The sequence below is a fragment of the Serinus canaria genome, chromosome 2 (assembly GCF_022539315.1).
Source record: "Serinus canaria isolate serCan28SL12 chromosome 2, serCan2020, whole genome shotgun sequence".
NCBI lineage: Eukaryota > Metazoa > Chordata > Aves > Passeriformes > Fringillidae > Serinus > Serinus canaria.
This window is the reverse complement of record NC_066315.1, coordinates 122,862,419-122,882,462: the sequence shown is the minus strand read 5'-3', so window position 1 is coordinate 122,882,462 and position 20,044 is coordinate 122,862,419. Positions and strand designations below refer to the sequence as shown.

The 20,044-nt window shown below is 38.9% G+C and overlaps 1 protein-coding gene across 1 annotated transcript in view; it reads left to right on the top strand.

Moving 5' to 3' along the window:
• The window catches only part of TPD52 (tumor protein D52), a 123,771-nt gene extending 105,286 nt beyond the window's left edge, over window positions 1-18,485 (top strand). Inside the window, exon 7 of the mRNA XM_050970881.1 lies at window positions 18,189-18,485. Within this exon, the coding sequence (XP_050826838.1) occupies window positions 18,189-18,342 (154 nt within the window). The 3' untranslated portion in view covers window positions 18,343-18,485. The remainder of the gene's footprint in view (window positions 1-18,188) is intronic.
• The last annotated feature ends 1,559 nt before the right edge of the window (window positions 18,486-20,044 follow it).

The window sequence follows — 20,044 nt, the reverse complement described above, 5'->3', positions numbered from 1 at the left end:
TATTAAATTTTTGTATATTTATACATTAAGTTTTATTTATATATTATAAAAAGTGCATTTCATAAATTAAAAATATTCCTATGCAAAAAGTGACACTTTAAGATTCAGTAATTACTCCTGTATTGTCATGTCATATTACTGGCAAGCTTTGATTGAATCTCTTCTGCCTATGAAAGGCAAAACAAATAGATAAGGTTTTGTAAAAAGAAAGTTAAATCAAGTATTTTAAAATTTCCATTTAGGAATTTTTATTTACAGTGTGGAATAAGTAGTGGCCTTTTAACTGTAGTATTTTTCTTAGTGTGATTTGTGTGCATCCATCAATACTGAGATTGAATAACCTCACCTTAACCAGCATGCTTTCTTCTAAGTTTCTTCTGGGGATTTTTGTAACTTCCTAAGTGTGGTTAATGCTGAAAGGGGACAGAGTGAGCTGTGGCCAGGACAGGGTCCAAAAGGGTGCAAGTGCAGTGTGGTTTAAGTGCAGTGTGCTTGTTACACAAAGGAGGTGCTGAAATAGTGTCAGAATCCCTGGAGTTCAGTTTAAGGTTTGGGTCCATCAGCATAGTGGTCCAGTGGTGGTGACAGCTCTGGAGGTGCATCTCTATGTCCAGATACTGATGCACTGTGTCCTGGCTGCAGGTAAAGTTTCTGCAGGTGATAAATGGCTGAGCAGGTACTGCTGATCAGCCCTGTAGCAGCCTAAATCTGTACCTGCCTCCTGGAGCTCAGTCCTGCTTGGGCTCTGCAGGCATTTCATCACCCACATAATCTGAACTTGTTCCTAAGTAAAAGAGAAACTGAATTTGACCTGGGTGACTGAATGCCTGTTCTTGCTTTGTGCGGTCATTAATGTTATAAATAACACCGCTGGCTTCAAATGTGATTTACTACAGGCAGAGTATTTTAAAATACACAAGTAAATCCTTTCAGAGTTGATAACATTTTAATGGAATTGGCACATTAATAGGCAAAACCGTTTATGTGTAGTTTTTACTTTTCCCTGTGTGAGCAAACTTTCAGAATGCTTGTTTCCACCCCAAGAGTATTACAAATTGCTTGGACCATCAATACTTTCCTTAAATCTTTTGTGGAGTACAAACTTCCCTGTCCTTTTTATAGGGAGAGTGGTAGAATTTCACCTGCCATTTAAAATGCAGATAATACATTGTTTGGAGAAGTTTGTTTGAAAAGGTAGGTTAAGCTGGAATGAGTCATCAGCAGGGTGCTCTCTGTGTGTGCATGTATTGGGAACTTGATACTGTGGGAAAGCTGCAAGGCGCCTTCTAAGGTGATGGAAAAGAAATACTGTACCACAATTAGTTTGACTCACAAAGAAGAATAGGATTTTGTTATCGTGATTAATTGCATCTTACCGTGTTCCACCAGGAGATAACAGCAATAACAGGAGCTGGAATTCTTGGATGATAGTGGGAAAGAAAAGAGTACCAAAGTGAAAGGTACGGAAGCAGTCTTGAGATCTCCCTTGCTTTCCCTAACAAATATAACCACAGTGTCCAGCTTCTGAGATAAATGGAAATGTTAAGCAAGTCCGTTTTCAGTAACAGAGCTTATTTGAAAGTGGGTTGGGACAAGCCTGTTCTTTGTTTTATTAGTGTTACTGAATCTTCAGTATAAAGCTAGCATTTGAAAGGAGGACTGCCTTTAGTACAAGATTAGTTTCTAACATTTTGGGTTCCCATTTTATGGGAAGGCTTATAAACTTTGAATATTCCATTGGTTTTCATTTGCTTTAATAAGATCCCTCCAATATGAAACACTGGCAAAACTTGTTGTCTTTTGGGGTAGCGAGATTTTCAGGGCAGCTTGGGAAAGAAAATCAGAGTAAAAGGTTTAAAATTGGAAACAAAAAGGGAGTGTGACCTGGAGAAGTAGATGGAAGTGTGATGGGTGGATGTGCTGAGCTTCTTTACAGTTATTTCCACTCTGGTTCATGTATGCCACCACTCTAAGTCTGCAGTAATTCACTGGCAGAATGTGTTCAGTTTACTATTCCAGAACATCTTCAAAACCTATTAGAATACAAAACTCTTCTTACTTGTTAGAAACTAAAGGGGAATGTATTGGACACAATTAGTTTGTTGTAAAGCAGTTTCCTGCACCTATAAAAAGGCATAGTTAATTCTATAAGTTTTTGAAATCTTTGGATTATTGAAATGTATTTTCATTAATTTTAAAGAATAAAAACATAAATGTTCAGTAGAATCTTTTGCAGGGAAAAATGGGAAGAGGACTTGAACATTGCTTGCATATTATCAAGGGCTGGGTGTAGAATGTATAGAATGTACAGCAGTTGCAGGTAGCAGACAGAAAATGAGAGAGAATCTTAACAGCTTCTATTTTCCCATCCAGGAATATGGGATATAGACCAAGGTGCCTGGTCTTCTAGGTATGAGCATTGGCTAGCAAAAAAAATCCTCACTGAGTGCTTGTATCCCACAACACCAACTAGAGAAACTTTTGGTGCCATTTTTAAAATCAAATAAATGCTGATAAGGAGAAGGGAGGCTGCAAAGAAAGTTATCTGGGAGTTTCAGTTAAAGTGTCTAAAGTTTGGAGGAAAACACAAAGAGTAGAGTGGAAACATATTACATTCATAAAAAAGACTTACTGCTCTGAAAAACAGTCCAGCAAGTGAGAGATGTTGCCTCCTCACTTTGTTAATTTGTTCTTCATTATTTTACTTGGTTTTGGGAGTTCAGTTTTGCTTTGGTTTTTTAGCCCCAGTTCAGCAGCCACTTGTGCAGGCACATTGCAGGACTGTATCCCCACAGAAATCAGTAAGTTTATCCATGTCAGTGACATGGAACCACAGCTCTTACAGATTTCAAGCACTAGTTTGCAAATATTTCAAGATCTGCTGTCTGTACACATTTGTACAATACCTAACACAATCATGCTCTGGAACTGGGAGGACTTAGCAATAATTATGAGGGGGCAAAGGAAAATTCTGTAAAAATCGAATGAGTTTCTTGCAGTTGACTTACATTTTAGTCTGGTTTTATGAGCACTTACTACTTTCACTGAAAAATGCAAAATAAGAAAGAAAATATTGTCTGTTCATAGACAGATTTTGTATTAAGGAATTATTTTTATGTTCTGGTAATTTTTTTCATGCATAGAATAGGTGAAACATTTTTCTTTCACACATTGTAAGCTCATGTAAGTGCTCCAATTTTTTTTAAATATTCAGTTGTGTTTTATCTAAATGAGCCCTAATTTGAACATCATTCTTTGCAGTCACCTATTTTCCAAGGTGATTGGAATGGAGATACCCAGTTCATTCCATTTGCCAGGATCTCATGGCTGTTGCAGGATGTTTTAGGAAGGACACCCAAGTGGTTCCATGCACCCACTTCACCTCAGGCCCCTCCAGGTGTGGGCTGGTTTTTGCAGTGCTGTGTTGTAGCCATTCATATCCCAAGCTCCGGCAGGATGCACTGGCTGACATAGAGCTGACTTTTCCCATTCAGGTATTAGACCAGGGTGAGTACAACCTTCTGGACAGAAGCTCAGTGCAAAAATGTGTTACCGTTCTTGATTTGGCAGGGTCAGGGCTAAATCAGAGCTAAAAAGTTTTCCTTGTCCTGAACTGACTCTCAGAAAAGCCACTTTCACTGTGCCCGACAGTGGGAGTCTAGTGCAGCTGTATCAGGTTTGGCATCACAGAGAAGCAGTTTAGATCTGTGTGGTTGGGTAGTCAAGAGGCTGCCAGAGGTGTTTGGACTAATTCCACACCCAGGGAGCCCTGCCAGACCTGAACTCTGCACAGCTGAGTCATTCCTCTTTGCATTGAGCTTCCTCAAGTGCTAAACTGGTATTTTCCAAATCCAGAATAAAATGCTGTGGACACCTCTCCCAGATGACAGAACTGTTTTATTCCCTTGCTTTGTGGACAGGAGTTGTAGGAGCTCCTGTAACTCAGTTTTCTGTCTGAAGAAGGCACACTAAGATAACAGTGCATACTGTTACCTGAAAATTATTTTTCTGATGTGCAACAGGTATGTCAAAACCTGCCTATTTTTGCTGAAGCATGTTCCTAGCAATGTGAGTGTTTGAGAGGAAGATTGAAAGGCTGAGTTTTATTCCAGATTTGCATCTCCTGGCTCCATTTTCCCCTTCAAAAGGAAGGGGATGTAATTTCAGACCCCTGGTTAAAGAGTTACAAATATTTGGGCGAACAGATAAGTCACTGCTAATTGATTCCCTGGCCTCATGCTTCCAGTTTTGGAGGTGCTGGCATTAAAGCTGAGGCATGAGTTAATGGTCTCTGTCAGATGATTAGATGGCACCACACATGTTGGAACAGAGTAGCTGGAGAATGGGCAGGAAGAAAATGAGAATGTGACATTAGCAGGCACAGCTCCAGGAAAAAAAAACCTTACCATTTCTTCTGACTTTTGAATGTAGCCAGGAACTTAAACATATTTAAATGAGACTGGGCTAGGACAGTCCATCAGTAAAGAATCATTGGATTGTTTAAATTTTAGATTAAAAATTTAGATTTAGGTCTTATAAAAACAAAATAAAAATGCTTACAGGTAAGTGATGGTCTTTGCCCTCTGTAGAGGGGTTTTTTATAATAATTTGCTTCCACTGGACTGGTTTTCATTGCTTTTCAGCATTAATTTCATGGTAGTGCAAGTTTGTGGTTTAGATTCTCTAATGCTGCTGTCCAGGTGACTAACCCAGTATTCAGAAAGCCAGTAGTATTTGTACTTTTTTGTCTGATTATTTTTTCCTCCTTTTTAAGCTTCAATTTGTTAATAATCAAAGCCCACGAATGCATCCATCATGTAGGAGACATTTTACTATCTGTAGTTCAGCATTTCATTGATTTCATTATTACAGTCATAATAATTTATGATAAAGGGACAAGTAGACCCGGAATTCTCATATTATTTCATGAAATGTGAATGTAGGTGTTTAATGCCTAAAGAAATTATCTCTGGTCAAAATAAATCCAGAGTAAAGCTAATCATGTGGGAGAAACTTAACCCTTTTCACTGGGCTTTGGGAAGTAGCTGATAACTGTTGTGGCTGTTTGACTCCCTTGTTCAGATTAAAAAATAAATTAAAAGAAGGAGGAAGGGAATGAAAGAACATTTCCTTACCATGCAGTCACACAAGCTATTGTCAGTGAGCTCCCTGCCCCCATCTCTTTCACCCAGGCACACACACACACACCACACACAAAAAGCCAATTTTGTGTCCTTCTGAGCACACAGATGTTCCTCTTGGCATCCCTACAGTATGGATAGGGGTTTTTTGCAGGCACAGAATGTGAGGCTTCTTTGTTGGAGACAAAGTGTTGCCTGTGGTGGGAATTGCTGCAGTGATGGGAAAGTATCGTAATGTATTGTTGGATTACTGTGTTTTTTACCCCAGTAGAGACAGTACATTAAAGTAGCTTTGTGGGCAGTGAATTGTTTGAGCCAAGCCTGGCTAATAACAGCCTCTCCTTGGCAAGCAGTCACACAAGGTATGGTTGGCATAGTTTGGATGGTCACAGGATTTGTCCCAGGCATCTGCAGCAGCTCTGCTGCCTCGAGTACAAGTCTTAGCAGCCGCATGTGGTGAGCTAATGAGAGTGCTCTGACTGTGGAGAGAGAGCACTTGTACTTTCAGCTCTTCATTTTTTAGTGTTATGAAGATCTGATATGATACAGGCCTTCTTCTAAATTATTTTTAGGACATCTGTTGTGGAGTTTCTGAATAAAGGGTCTAAGAAAACACCTTAGAATATTTAAATTAATTTCCAAGTAACATTGGAAACTAATAGCATTAAGTGTTTGTCTGAGCTTGTATACATACAAAAGAGGGTTCAAATTGTTTTTTGTGCTAAAGTCTGCCAGAGAACATGGTGCTTCTTTGGACACAGTTGCTGGTATTGTCTACCTAAAGCTCTGAATCCAGCTCTTCTGTTGTTGATGGTACCAAACGTGAAGAACAAAGACCTGGAAGCCGAGTTCTAAATTAAGTTCCATTTGTTCATATAATTTTATTTTTATCTCCATTCTTCAAATATACACACACTTTGTCATTACTTTGACTCTTTTGGTTGACAGTTTTGTACTCCCATAATAAATCTCTGATGTGAAAGGTCTACCTATGTAGATCCAGTTGAAAGATTGCACAGTTTAAGTTGGACCAAATGAGGTCCAAAAAGAGCTTATAGGTGAAAAATTCCTCAAAGAAGCTGCTTCTAGGAAGAAATTGGAGCTGGGACTGTAGAGGAGAAAGTTATCTGACTCTGTATAATAATCATTAATTCTTTTATTTCTCAGTTGTTTCCTCTAATGACAGAATCTCTATTTATTCCTTTTTCCCCTGAATATCTTTATCTAGCTCTAATTTTCTCATTGTGGAGAAAGATGTAATAATTTCAGTTTCTGTAGTTCTTTCATCTTTCCACATCTAGGAAAAAAAACCCACAGCCTTATTTGGTATTTTTTATCAGTCCATATGTGTGTGTTGTGTTTAATAAGAACTTAGCAGTGGTTCTCTATTGAGCAGAAGACAATAAAGTGGTTATAGAGGAAGGCATAAGCCAGACGAGTAGATCAGGAAGATGGCTCTTGTCCTTGTAGAGTGTCACAACAGTTGTTGCTAGTTCATTTCCAGGTGTATTCCCCATGCTGAATGCAGATCTGCTATCATGATTGCACCTACTTTTTACCATTTTTAAATAAGCTTTTTTCGTCCTTGAGGACTATTTCTTGTTTGTCTCTCCAGTTTCACTGAATTGCATAGACTATACTTTAAGCTTTCCCTCTTTTTCATTCCCCCTTTTAAAATAGTAAGCATGCTCTTGTTTCAGTGTCAGTGTCCCCTAAATAGAATTCCCTTTAGAAACCCTTCCTACCCTTCTGCTGTCTTTGGTGTTAGGAGCCCAGGATGTTACCACCCATTCTGATGTGGTACCCAGCGGCTTTCCCGGGAGGCCCCTCCTTGTGTACTTCCAACCTGCAACTGCCATTTTTGCCTACATGTTTCTTTTGATTTATCCAACTATTAATTTCTTCTTTATTGCCTCCAAAATGAAATTTTCTGAAAACTTCCTTATGATACTTATGTTCAGTGATAGTCCATATTTGCTTAACCTCAAGCATTATAGCGTTAGGTCAACCTTTGTAATTTTTAGTACCTTAATAGTCTGGTAATACCTTGTTTCATGCTCTTTTGGATGGTTTTCCCCTCCATTTAGCATTTCTAAAAGCTGCCCTTGGCAATCTGAGCTCACTCCTGACATTGCTGTGTGCAGCAGGTGAGTGGCTTGTTAGATGACCTGGTAATGCCTTGCCTAGACCCATGAGGTTCTTCATGGATATTCTTTATATGTTTTCCTCACCCATTCCACAGTTTCACAAAGGGCATATTTTAAAAATCCAAAACACATTTGAACACTGTCCCTCTCCTAACTCTGATTAAGATCTATTAATATATTAGGTGTTTTTTAGCAGAAAGTGGACCATGAAATATTTGCTCCTCTCAAAGGCAAGTGCTTAGCATTTTGCAGAGAAGTGAACCTTCCCCGTGCTTCACACTCCTCCTTGCCACATCTGGAAAATCAAACTGACAGTGACAAACTGGTTGCATTTTTAAGGCACCATTCCCCAATAAGATTTTCATGTTGTCTCTGAATAGACTTTTATTAACTGCGAAAGCCATTGGAATGAATAACACAAGTGTTAGCTTACAAAGAAATGTTCCTGACCAAATCTGAAAATGTTCCTTTTACAGGAGCACCATGAACTCTTTTTCATCAAAAAGTCTATTCAGTGTTAGTCTCTATTGTTCACTTATAATGTAAGTAGCTGAGATTGTTCTTGAGGCATTCACATAAATGGATACTAACAAGGAATTGAAATGTCAAGAAATACTATTTGATAATCCTTAAAATGTTGGGTAATGTTCTCTGGTGTAGAAATGCAGGCATTTGTTCCAGATGTGCACACTTGGTGATGCTTCAAGATGGTTTAAGAGCACTGGAAATAGTTAGGTTTATAATCTGTTGTTACAGGGGGACTTTTTCTCTGCCAGATCTTGTTTTATCCTCTTTTAGCTTTTTCAGACCATACTGTCAGACATTTTTAGCTAAAATTTTTAGCTGAGTGTCTTGCAGTTGTCTGAGCAATCTGCATATGTTGCATCTTACAGACCAGCTGTTACATAAATATGACTTGTCTTTTGCCACAGTGAACAGTAAGAATGACTGAGTTGGAGAAAAACTAGGGAACAGGGAGGTTCAGGGAAGAGGCTGGTACTTTTCAGCAGTCCTTTGGGAAGGAGCAGTTCTCCCTTGGCCTTAGCTGATTGAGGAAGAGGAGCCATGTGGTACCTCCTGTTCCTCTTGTCTTAGCCTCTTTGTCGTCCTTTTCTCTCAAGCCCATCAGCTATCTCTACAGACCTCACCCACATTCTCCAAAGTTGTAGTCCTCTAACTCTGTCTCCTCCAGACCCCTCTCTCCCTGCCCATTCTTCCTTTGAGACCCCAAACCATTAATGCCAAGTCTTCCCTCATCTTTAGCACCTTTTGCATCTCTCCTGTTGCATTCACTTGCAGCTGAGAATTCAAGTATCTGCTTCAGCTGTTTAGCAGCTCTATTTTCTTGTCTTTGTATGCCAGCCCTGACACTGACATGGTTACCAGCACTCACTGCCCCTGAACAGCCATTTTAGCTGACCCTACATGTCTTCAGCATCCAGCTCTCTCAAGAAAAATATAAATACAATTTATGGCTATGGTGAGGTTTAAATACAAGTAAAGGCCATGTACAGTACTTTCCATCAGTGTGGATGGGAGCATCAGAGCAGGGTTAAGTGATGTGTCTGCAGAAACCTGCTGACAGTATGTGAATTATCCTGGTTTGCTGAGGATTCTCCTGTGTGACAGCTACTCCAAACTGCAAAAAGCTTGAGGATTGAGCACCAAAGCTGGGCAGGTTTTTAAATTCATTGTCATTGTTCCCTAGTTAGTATCATTACCCAGGTAGTAAGAGGGAGTCTGATTTGAATTTTGATAAGAACTAATAATACAGTCTGAATTGTCAGAATGTACTATTTTTAATCCCTTATAAGAGAACTGCCAGGATGGCTGGTGCAAGGGGATTAGAATCAGCTGAGTGAGAAAACTGAGAAGCATTGCCAGAAAAGGGAGACAACTGAACTTAGCTGGTACTGGTGAAAGAGAAAGTTATGATGGGGTAAGAAACTGAAAAGAAGGTGAGGTTGGCTGGATAAATGGACTGGGACTAGGATGAGTGAGCAGGCTGTAAGAGGGGGCAAGAAAACATGTCTGATAGTTTTTTGTGGAATAGAAAAAGAAGACTGCATATGGCTGGTCTGAGATCTCAGGGAGACAGAGAGAGGCCAGAGAAGTTACAATGTAGGAAATGGAGAAGGTGTAGAAAGAGAGTAAGATTGAGACCACATCGATGAATAAAATGAAGACAGTGCTGTGGAAAATGAATTTGAACTGTGGAGGGCTGAAGGTTTAGGACTATGTGCATGAGAAGTATATGACTGAGCCAAGGTCTCAGCATGGGAAGGAGAAGGGGTAGGAATTACAATAGTGATTACTTGTGGAGAGATGGATAGAAGAATGTGAGCTAGAGCAGACTTCACATGAGTTTGGTTTTTTGTTTCTTTTCCACTTGGGTACCTTTATCTTTCGTCTTTTAAGCAGTTTGCCTGGCTTCTGCTGCCTGTAAGCATAAAGGGCTATGGGGTTTTTTAGTGTTTTGTAAAATAATTTTTTTAATATATATTTAAATATGTAGTCTTTATTTTTTTAACATTTTGTAAGTTACAAAGCAATATTTTAATCAAAATAATTAGTTTAATAGTTTAAGCAGTGGAAAAAATATAAATATTTGGACTAAAGACTCAGATTTCTTTTTTCTTTCATTTTCCTATCAAGTTAAAGGAAATGCTTTACGTTATAGACTGAGAAAGCAACTGGCATAAATTGGTGTATGATGACATGACTATATCTGATACAAGTTCTTAGATGACAGGAGCCACCTCTTGCAAGTTTCATTTGTCAAAGCTTACCTCTCTGTGCCATGGAGAAAAGGTTACAGCATTCATCTTTGATGTGATATGAAGTACATTTTAAAATACAGATTATTCTGTGGATTCCTTCCCTAAAAAACGGAATGATCCTGTACCAGAAATTTTAGGGAATGCAGATTGATTCTTGCAGATACTGTAGCAAAAGTTACAGCAAGATATTTTTTTTTTTGCTTGTTCTAGTAATTAAATATTGGCTGCTTTGGGTTTTGTTTGAATTGAGGACAAGCATGTTACTGTTTAGAAGTAATTTACAAGTAAGAAATTCTGCTGAAACTCTGAATGTCCAGACTGGAACAGAATTAGATTGAAATACTTGGCTGTATTCTTTTGCTGTCACAGACACAAATGCCATTGATTATTGATATCATGGTAATAGCAGAACTTGACAGTGTCTTCACAGTGGCTTGTTTGATGCTTTTCTGTGACAATTATAAAACAATTCTTGTCAGGCTGTGCATATACCTTCTTTTAACAATAGGAAAGAACACGTACGTGTTTCATGTAGCTGTGTCTGTGCCACTTTCAGTCAGCTATCTGGCATCAATAGCCAACAGTCAACACACAGGGAAGGGTGACAAGGTCCCTGCACTTGAGTGCCACAGAGTGAAGCTGCCAAGGCTTGACCAATAAATTATGGCTTTGAACAGCTCCATAAGCATAAATAGAGATATTATTTCCCCCCCTAACGATGGGGTGGACTCTCAAACTCTTCTGCAGGTACCAATCTGTTTAGTAGGTTTTTTTTCCCCCAAGTGTTCATACATGAAGTGACCTTAGCACTTTTGTAAGCTCCAATTGTCCAGGGGGAATATACAAGTGCTACAGGGTGTTTTTCACATCAGCATCTAGTTAATATGCCCAAATTAATTGTGTATTCATTTCCAATTTCTGCTTTAGATGGTGGTCATTGTAAAGTAGGGTTTAGCTTTGGACTTCCTGAGGTGCATAAAACCTGCTGGTTTTAAGGATGTTTGCCTTAGGATCTGCTAATGCACTGTTGTTCCAAAACACTAGGTGACAGTGGCTGTTGCTAAAGTTGATCATTTTACACACTCTTAAAGCATTCTGCTAAGTGCTTCCAAGAATATGAGAGGCTTTAATCTGCTTTTGTCTAGCAGAGTAATCTAGATCTCTGCTTCTATCTGTCAGAGTATAGCCTGTTTCCTTGTAGAAGTATGAATTTGGCAGAAGGAGCAAAAATATTCTGAAAAATTATTAAGCGGGTGTCACAAGCAGGAATAGCTCAGAAGAAATGACAGCGTGTTTGCTTTCTTAGTTCAAGGAAAGAGAAAAACAAATGGAGTAGGAAACAAATACAGCTGAAGTGGTAATGGGCTGATGAGTCAGAAGAAGCAAGATTGCATTTTCTGACAGAATGTAGCCAGCAACCTTGGAGCATTTTTGTGAAGTGTTTGATTGCAGAGAACAGAGATGCTTTGAAATTCCTATTTTGAGCATCCATCCCTTATTTGAATGACTGGATGCTGTGGTAATAAATAATGGATGAATAAAATTTAAGCCATAAGGGACCTTCAGGTCATCTCTCAGGACTTCACTGTATCATGAGATATGACATTTCAGCAGGTTATCCTGCACTGAACTAGCATGTCTGTTTTGACATCTCTTTAGTTGAAGCCATCAATGGCTGAAAAGTCTCAGGGCTTGGAGTTTTTTCCTGTTAGTTCATCAATATTATTTGCAAATTGTCATTCTCATCTGCATTAGTTGGACTTCACTTTTCTGATTATTACAGGCTTTTCCCAGACAGATTTAAGCACCTTTTAATACCAGTATTTTCTTTCTGTATAGACAGCTCAATCTTTTTAATAACAGATCAAGATCTTTACCTGGTTATTTATTTTTATGCACGTTCTTTGCCCTCTCTTTAACAGCCTTTAAAGAAAGGCAGTCAGCAGAATACTACCCCAGGACACCTCTCTCCCAGTATCTCTTCCACCATCTATGTTCTCCTCTGTGCCAAATTCACAGTACCTTTCTGCTGCCACTTTCTTCCATCCCTGCTATGTACAAAACTGGGATTTGGCCTTTTTGCCCCAGCATTGCCTAGGAGCTCATTCTGAGGGGAAGGGTGTGTGTTATGACTGCTGTCTGGACCTGCTGGATGCTGGATTGCCATCCCCATCACTACATGTGCAATGTGTGCCTCGCTGCAAAAAGCCACAGATGTAGATTTTTACGTAAAATATGCTGCCGTCATCTTGACAGCAGTCTGCTTTTTTCATCCATATTTTCTCTGAACAAGAATTTTGTGTATACTGGCAGTGAGGGAGAAGTTTCTGGGAAGTGTTGTGCTTTCACAGAGCTCCTTCACTGTGGGGCATCAGAGGGTGAAACTCTGTACAAAACTCATACAGAACTGTGCTCCTTAAGCCAGCTGTAGGGCATCCCTTTGTTGATAAAGTTGAGACCAGTGTGGGCTCAGGCAGTATCTGGGAATGCTTCAAAACATTTTTAGAAACAAAATGGATTGTTCCACACACAGCTTTGTTCCACATCAGCTGCCCTGCTTTGCTGCTGGCTGCAGTTAGAGGTGGGTTTGCATCTGGGGATGCTTCATCATTTGATGATTACTGATAAGGAGCTACAGGGTGATTTTGAGTGGATTTGAAAGGTGGTAAGAATGGTGTACACAAACTCTGAAGAGAAAGTGATGGTCAATTTATTTCACTACCTTTGCTGCTCTTCTATTTTTTCTGAGGTTGATAATGTGGTGTCTTTCACATAATTAAAAAAAAAAAGTTAAAAGGTTTTGAATTTTGTAAACTGTTCTGTACTGTGCTAAGGCACTGAAACAAAACCTCTTGAATAATGGATCTGAAAAACACACTTTGAAATTCTCAGTGCAAAAATGAAAGACATCAAGACTTCTGATGGCATTCACTGAGAGTACCATGGCTCAACTCTAACCATGTCTTTGGAGTATTTTATATTAATTGATTTTGAATGGAAGATAACCCAGGGATTCCTTTCATTGCAGAAAGCCATCACTAGACTGTGCTGGGGGACATTAAAAAATAATGATGCAAAAAGTGTAAAAAATGAAATTAAATTCTCTAAGTTACATCCTCAGTGTAGAATTAAACCCCATGTTTAAGAGTTGCCATCCTACTCCTATCAGAAATGCACATTCTTGAGGGGTGGGACAGAGGGCATGGAAGAATGGACAGTGGAAGAGAATGGTCATACCCAGCCCTAGCAAGTTCATTCATCTTTGTATTGCACAGGTTATTGTTCCAAAAGGAGGCAATGGAGACTGAAAATCATTAACAAAGTAAAGGATATATGAGCCAAAATATTCCACTTGTCTCAAAATATCAGTCCTGTATTTTTATAGTATGAAATAGGAGGTATCTGTGAATGCACTTTTGAAATGAGTGGGAAATACCAGCCAAGACCCAGTGAGACTCAACCATTTCTGTAATTGCATTGTTATTTTTGTAGCAATGTTTCCAAAAATAGAAGCTTTGTTGCCTTATATTTTAAACTAATAACTTGAGTAGTTTTAATAGAACTAGGACTGCTTGCTAATTTGTGATCACATGCAGTTTTAAATACTGGATAGTTTTACAAAATGCTTTAATGTCTACAGCTATAATTTAGAGTTTGAATAAAGTTCTTAATGCCATGTAGTAATAAGGGTGCTTCCTTTGCATGTAAAATTGCACACCTGCAAAACTACTGTCCTATTTTCTTGGCCAAAACTGGTATAATTAGGATCCTCACTTTTTGTTATAGCCTCCTTGTTTTAACATGCTCATTGCTTTTTCTAAGGCAGCTCCATTTGTATACCTTTGGCTGTAACCTGGAATGACTTTCAAGTTAAAAAAAATATTTCCCCCCCATCATTCTTAATTAGCAGGAGCTGAAATATGTCATTCCATATCCTCCCCCTCCAGTTTTATTATGTAAAAATATTGGGGTTTTTTGTTTCTTCATGTATCTTTCACATAGTAAAATTACTTTAAAATTACAAGTTTAAAATCTTGACTGAAGAGTTTGGGAAGTTTTGGCTAAACCTTTTAATTTACCATTAAGATTTTGAGAGATTTAAAGCTTCAGTGCAAAAGTGAAAGGATCAGCATAGAGACCAAATTGCAATAGAAGTGATGTAGACAGTCAGAAGGAAGCTTCCAAGTCTCTTGAATCTGAAAGTTCTCACTGTTCTACTCATATGATTAGCAAAGAGAAGACCTACTTTTTGTAAGTTGACACAGTAGTTTGATATTTGCATGCAAAGATAATCCCTGTTTTTAATGTAGCAACAGGACATAAACTTTAATTTTTGTATTTGTTTTTAAAATTTCTTTAGCACCATTAGCAGGGATGTGCTGTGTGCTTTCTCTGTGCTCTTATATTCTGTGTTGCATTGGTGATGTGTGGTTGCACAGATTTGGGGTTCAAATAAGAAAAAGGATTTTCATTTGGATTCTCTTCTAGTTCTTCTCCAAGACAGTTCAAGAATTACAAAGAGCACTGAAGCAGTTGTTTAGGTTGCCTCTAACTTAACTAAACATCATCTTCTGGAAGTGGATGTTTGAGGGAAGGTACACCTTGTATCTAGTGCTTTGTCCACTCCAGAAGAGTTGGAGAGAAGCCTGCAGGTACACATTTAAAACAGAGAAAGCTTTTTAGGGGTCCCTTGTTCCTTGGTTGAAGTTTAGGCAAAGGTTTCTGATGGTGCTTCAGTGGGTGCTGTGGACACTGGTTTGAAAAGGGGTCATGGCTCAGTAACAGCAGCTGCTGGATTCCCACCTCTCTCTGAATGTGGGTATTAGGTGGGGTCCTTCCATTCAAAATTGGGGTTTACAAGGGCTTAAAATTGATAGCTATTGTAAATAAATTCTGTGGAAGTGGATCAAGCTTTCAGTCTACTTGCAAAATAACTTTTTTAAGTTCTAGAGAAATTATTACACCTTCATTTATGAACATAACTAAACACCTTTGTCTACTTCTCAGTGAATTTAATACTTTTACCTGGTAGTAGGAAGTGGTATGAGGAAAACAGGGAATCCTTGAGAAACACTGTAAACACAGTGCTTGGGGGTTGGGTGAAGGTCAGTGGTACCTGCTGATGGTCATTGGATAGGGTGATCATGAAAACCAGCATTGTTACTTAAAAATAAAGCGAGTCCTTTTGCAAAGTGGAGTAGGTAGATGGTTTCTTTCCTTTTACACTGGTGTCCTGTGTCTCCTAGGCCACAATTCCTGAAAATAATAAAATGCCTGCTTTGTTTCTGGGTTCTGCTTCAAGCTTCTGCTTTAACCATAGGATAGTTTTATCTGTTTCCCAGATAAATACCTTTGTGGATAGAATATGATTGCTATACATAGAGCAACCTATCATTTCCTCTTACACTAAAATGTAGTGGATAGACCATCACTGCATGTTGTGTTCATGTTTCTGCCTTTTCTACATCATCCACATACTCTTGAAGTGTTTTAGCTGTAGGGAACATCTGTCACAAACCCAAATGTTTATATTCATATAAATTGGCAGTTTTGTCAGCTCGTCAAGATGTTCATCATGATCTTTTTGTAAGCAGATGTGCTGTGACTGGAAAAGCTTCTTTAATGATTAAGTATGATTAAAGTATCTGGAATCTCTTCCAGTTACTGAAGCAGCATTGAAGATTGTGATTCTTCTTACAATTGCTTGGATTTTGCATTACAAATGTATGCTAAAGTCATGTCCGGAAATCAGAGCAAAGTTCTCTGCAGACTGTACAGTGAGCAGAGCTAAACTGGGGCAGTTGTGCTTAAGATTATTTGCTTGTTTATTTTCTTTAAAATTATATGCATTAATAATGAGAAACCCAGTTGCTTCACAGATTTTCCATATGGACTTCCCTAGTTATAAATAGTACTTTTAAAGGCTTGATTAGAAGAAAATTAGTTTAATGTATTCACTTGTAGAGCATCATGGTAGTCAAGCAACCTGCTAAAAGGAACTGATGCATGATGAAAGTAATATTTTGTGTTTCACTTACAAAGATGGAGATCAATATCTCTCCCACTGTCAGCTGTCAAATAGAGAAAGGACTTCTAATTCAATTTAAACCTCATTCAGTTCAATCTCTGTAGGAATGTGTTGGACCCTGAAGGTACTGTTCTCAACAGCTTCCTGCTGTAGGTTACTGGTGAGCTGCTTTTCCTGTAGGAGGAAAGAGAGAAGAAAAAGGCAGAAGGATGACTGGTCTTTAAAAGCTTGTTACAGAACCACTAGTGTTAGTCTTAAGTTTTATTAGATTTCAAATATATTAAGATTTTTAAAGCAGCACAGAGTGCAGTAGTTCAAAGATCTGAGTTTAATGTCAGGTTTTAATAGTTTTATGCAGTCTTTTCAGTGATGTTTTCCTCTTCTTGGCTCTACTGTATATAGTATAGTTTCCTAGATTTCTATGCAATTTGCCTATGTTTTCAATGCTTTTTTGTCACATGCTTTACATTTATCCCTTCTTTTCTGTTTTTCCAAGCCTCCTATTTTTTCATTAAAAGGTATCTGCACCTTCTTTTCTATTTTCAATGCACCATTTCTCCCTCTCAGATTTCCTTCTCTCCCTCTTATTTTGCCCATTTCTCAAATCCCCCACACCCCCCTATTGATAAAGGCAGTAAAGTCTGCTATTTTATGCTGAAGATATTGTTAGAGATGAGGATAAGTTTATGGTTAGAGGCAAAGGCAAAGGCAACCCATCTTGCCAGCAGCTGTCAGTAAGGTGAAGGTTTGGTTCATGCTACAGAATTTCCTGGGAATTTCTCCCATATACCCAAATGGCTAAAACTACTAGTCAGCTGATCTTCATTTTAGATACTTCAATGAGGAACTTTCCTCTTCATTCTCCTTCCTATCGCAAAATTTTTTTGGGGACCTCTCCTCTCAATAAGCCTAATGAATCCTGGAAGATATCATCCACTTTAAGGTCTTCTGTACTGTCTTTTGATTTCAGCAACACTGAAATGCTGCACATTAGGTTTTTAAATAATTTTCATCAGTTGTGAAACTGTTCTGTTTTGAAATGTTTTATTTCACAGAGAAAAGGACAGAACTGATCCCTTCCAGCTATTTAGGTAACAACCAAATATGAGCTGTGTTCTGTCTTTGGTAGCTGTGCCATACTCTTCACTGCAGCAGTGGATGCAGAGATGGAAATGGTGTAGACTTCCCTATTACATTTTTTTCTGTTGGTAACTGAGAATGTTTCAAACTTTCTCTTGCTTTTGCTCAATGTAGTCAAGCTTGCTGCATCTTCAGCTCTTTATAGGAAAAAAAAAGTGCAACTTGAACTTTCAAAAGAAAAATAGTTCTCACAGGTGCATTATAAAACCTGCTTGTATTTTAAATATCTTCACTAATTTGGCATTGCCATCTTAACACAGAGTCTGTTTTAAAAACACATTGAACACTCACATCTTCTGACTTAAAAGGAAAAGGAAAGAAAAAAAGAGAGCATAAAACAATAAAACCCAAGCCTGTAGGCAGAATGTTTCATTACAATAGTTGTGGGGTTTCTTTTTAATTATATGTAATAAAAAACTTACAGATGATGCCCACTCTTTGGATGAGGGGATAAGACAAGGAAAGTTCCTTGCCTGAGGCCTAGAGTTGGAAATATAAACCACAGTTAGCTGGCATTGTACTTTTTGATAATAGCAATGTCACCAGTGATGTAATGATGACTTTCCCTCCCTCCCCTTTGATGATATGTTGTCCTGCAGATAATTATTGGCATGATGGCAGATGATACAGTAAAATATTTTGATGGAAGACACAAACAGTTTCCCATATAATAAACTGCTTTTTTGTAGAGTCTGCATTCCCACAGTGGGATCTGGTGGTGTCTATTCTTTGATGGGCAGGATTGTATCAGCAGAGACGGGCTCTGTGGTGGTATGGAGTGTGTCTCAGCAGATTCAGAGCTGATGACATTACAACAGGATTGGACTTCATTGCAGCGCTTGGTTTTCTGTGGGGCTGCTACTTGGATCTGCAGAGAGGAGAGAGCCTTAGGAAATGCAAGACCAGTGTTTAACAAAACTTACCTTCTTCCCCTCTTCCTTTTTCTTCACAGAAAATATCAGAGAGGCACCCGGGTACGCCTGAGACTGCTGGATCTTGAACTGACCTCCAGGTTTTTGGGGGCAGCCAGTGACACAACATTGCTGGAAGCTGATGCAGTGCTTTTGGGACTTGCAGAGAGCAAGCAAACAAAGCAAAAGGAGTAAATTTACTGCAAAGAGATGCACTTTGTGCTCTAAAACTTATTACATAAATTAAATGCTTCCTCGGGAAATAAATGAAAATTTTCTGTTCACTTAGTCATGTAAAAAATTGGATCAATAAAATACAATAAACACATTGTACCTAATTTTTGCTCCATTTTTATTCACTCATCTATCTAGCTCTTTGCCTTTAGATTTAAAGGTGAAGGTTAACTGAACTTCTGTAGTTTAACTGAATGTGTTCATATTCTTGTATAAAAAATTTCAGAGTCCATCATACTATCCCAAAGGAATGTCGATTTGCCACAGAGGAAGTCCAAAGTTTGCTGTCGTGATGCTGCTTTTAGGATGGTGTTTCATACAGAACAACACCAAGGGTTTCTGATTTCCAAGTTTTAGTGCAGGCTGGTTTGCTGCTCATACTGGGTTTACTGTCTGTTACAGTACATCAAACTTTTATCTCCATCTGCATGAGGAACTAGAGATTATTCTTGGCTTTAATCAGATCTCTCATTTCCAATGCATGTGAGTAAATTTTCGCTGGTGGTTCATAAAAATGGAAAGAAGCTGTTTCAATGTAGTTGGCCAAGTGTATAGGTCTTAGTTTTCTGTAAATATATTTAAGATAAATATAGTGGGTGTTAGAATACATAACCAAAGAATCATGCTGTGGTGTTTCCCCTATCTTTTTGGAGGTTTTGTTAACAAAGAACACTTCTTTTGATTTCTGATATATCCAAGCCTGAATTCTGCTCAGCCATTTGTGATCTGCATAGTGCCTAGCAGGTGTGCTGAGTGAACGTGAAATTTGCCATTCCTACCACTGAATTGCCAAAGGAAGCCTGCTTAATCTTAAAATATATTTCCCAAATGTTGGAATGAAATGAGATTTGTTAAGATAGTGTAGCTTGTTTGTCTGCAGTGACTATCTAGTAACAGTGTGTTTCTTTAATATGTATGTTATTCAGCAGATCACACAAAATTCAGCAAAACACACACTGTGTATTATCCAAATGCACAGACAGCTCATCCTTCTGCTGGAGCAGGCCACGTGAGTAGTGATGGAGCCACTGAAGGATGGTGGAGCTCCTTCTGTCTCTCATGACTGGGTACACAGATGTCTCAGAGGGAACAGGAGGTAAGGGATCCCTAAAGAAGCAGGGTACCAGAGAGCCAGTTCCAGGCTGCCACAGCTGACACATCCCTTTCCTTGCCTCCATCTGGGAGGTGCTTGGATGAGATGGCATCAGTGCAGAAATGGGGAGCAGTTCTGTTAGATGACAGCTGGCTGGTGGGTCAGGTTGGTATGGGGTTCGACTGTCCGTCTCTGCTCCCACACACGCTTAGGATGGTTCTTGCACGCTGGGCCTCAAAAAATGAGTCTGGACTCTAGGTTTTTTCGGTCTTCAGAATTGTTTATTGTTTCTTATCTACAAAGTCCCGTCTCTGCCCGACCAGGATCTGACCAGCGCGGCAGCCAAAGGCACTCTGACCCTCCCCCAAGGCAGTCACATCTTTTATAACAAAAACTACGTATATCATATTTACTTTTTATCCCCAATACCTATCACCCTCGTCACCAAGTACCCCCTCACCCCAGACTAATCCACAAGAGCCAACACCACAGCAGAAGATGGACAAGAAGAAGAAAGAAGAGCCTGGTGACACACTTTGATTCCTCTGTCTTGTCTCCACAAACCCCCTG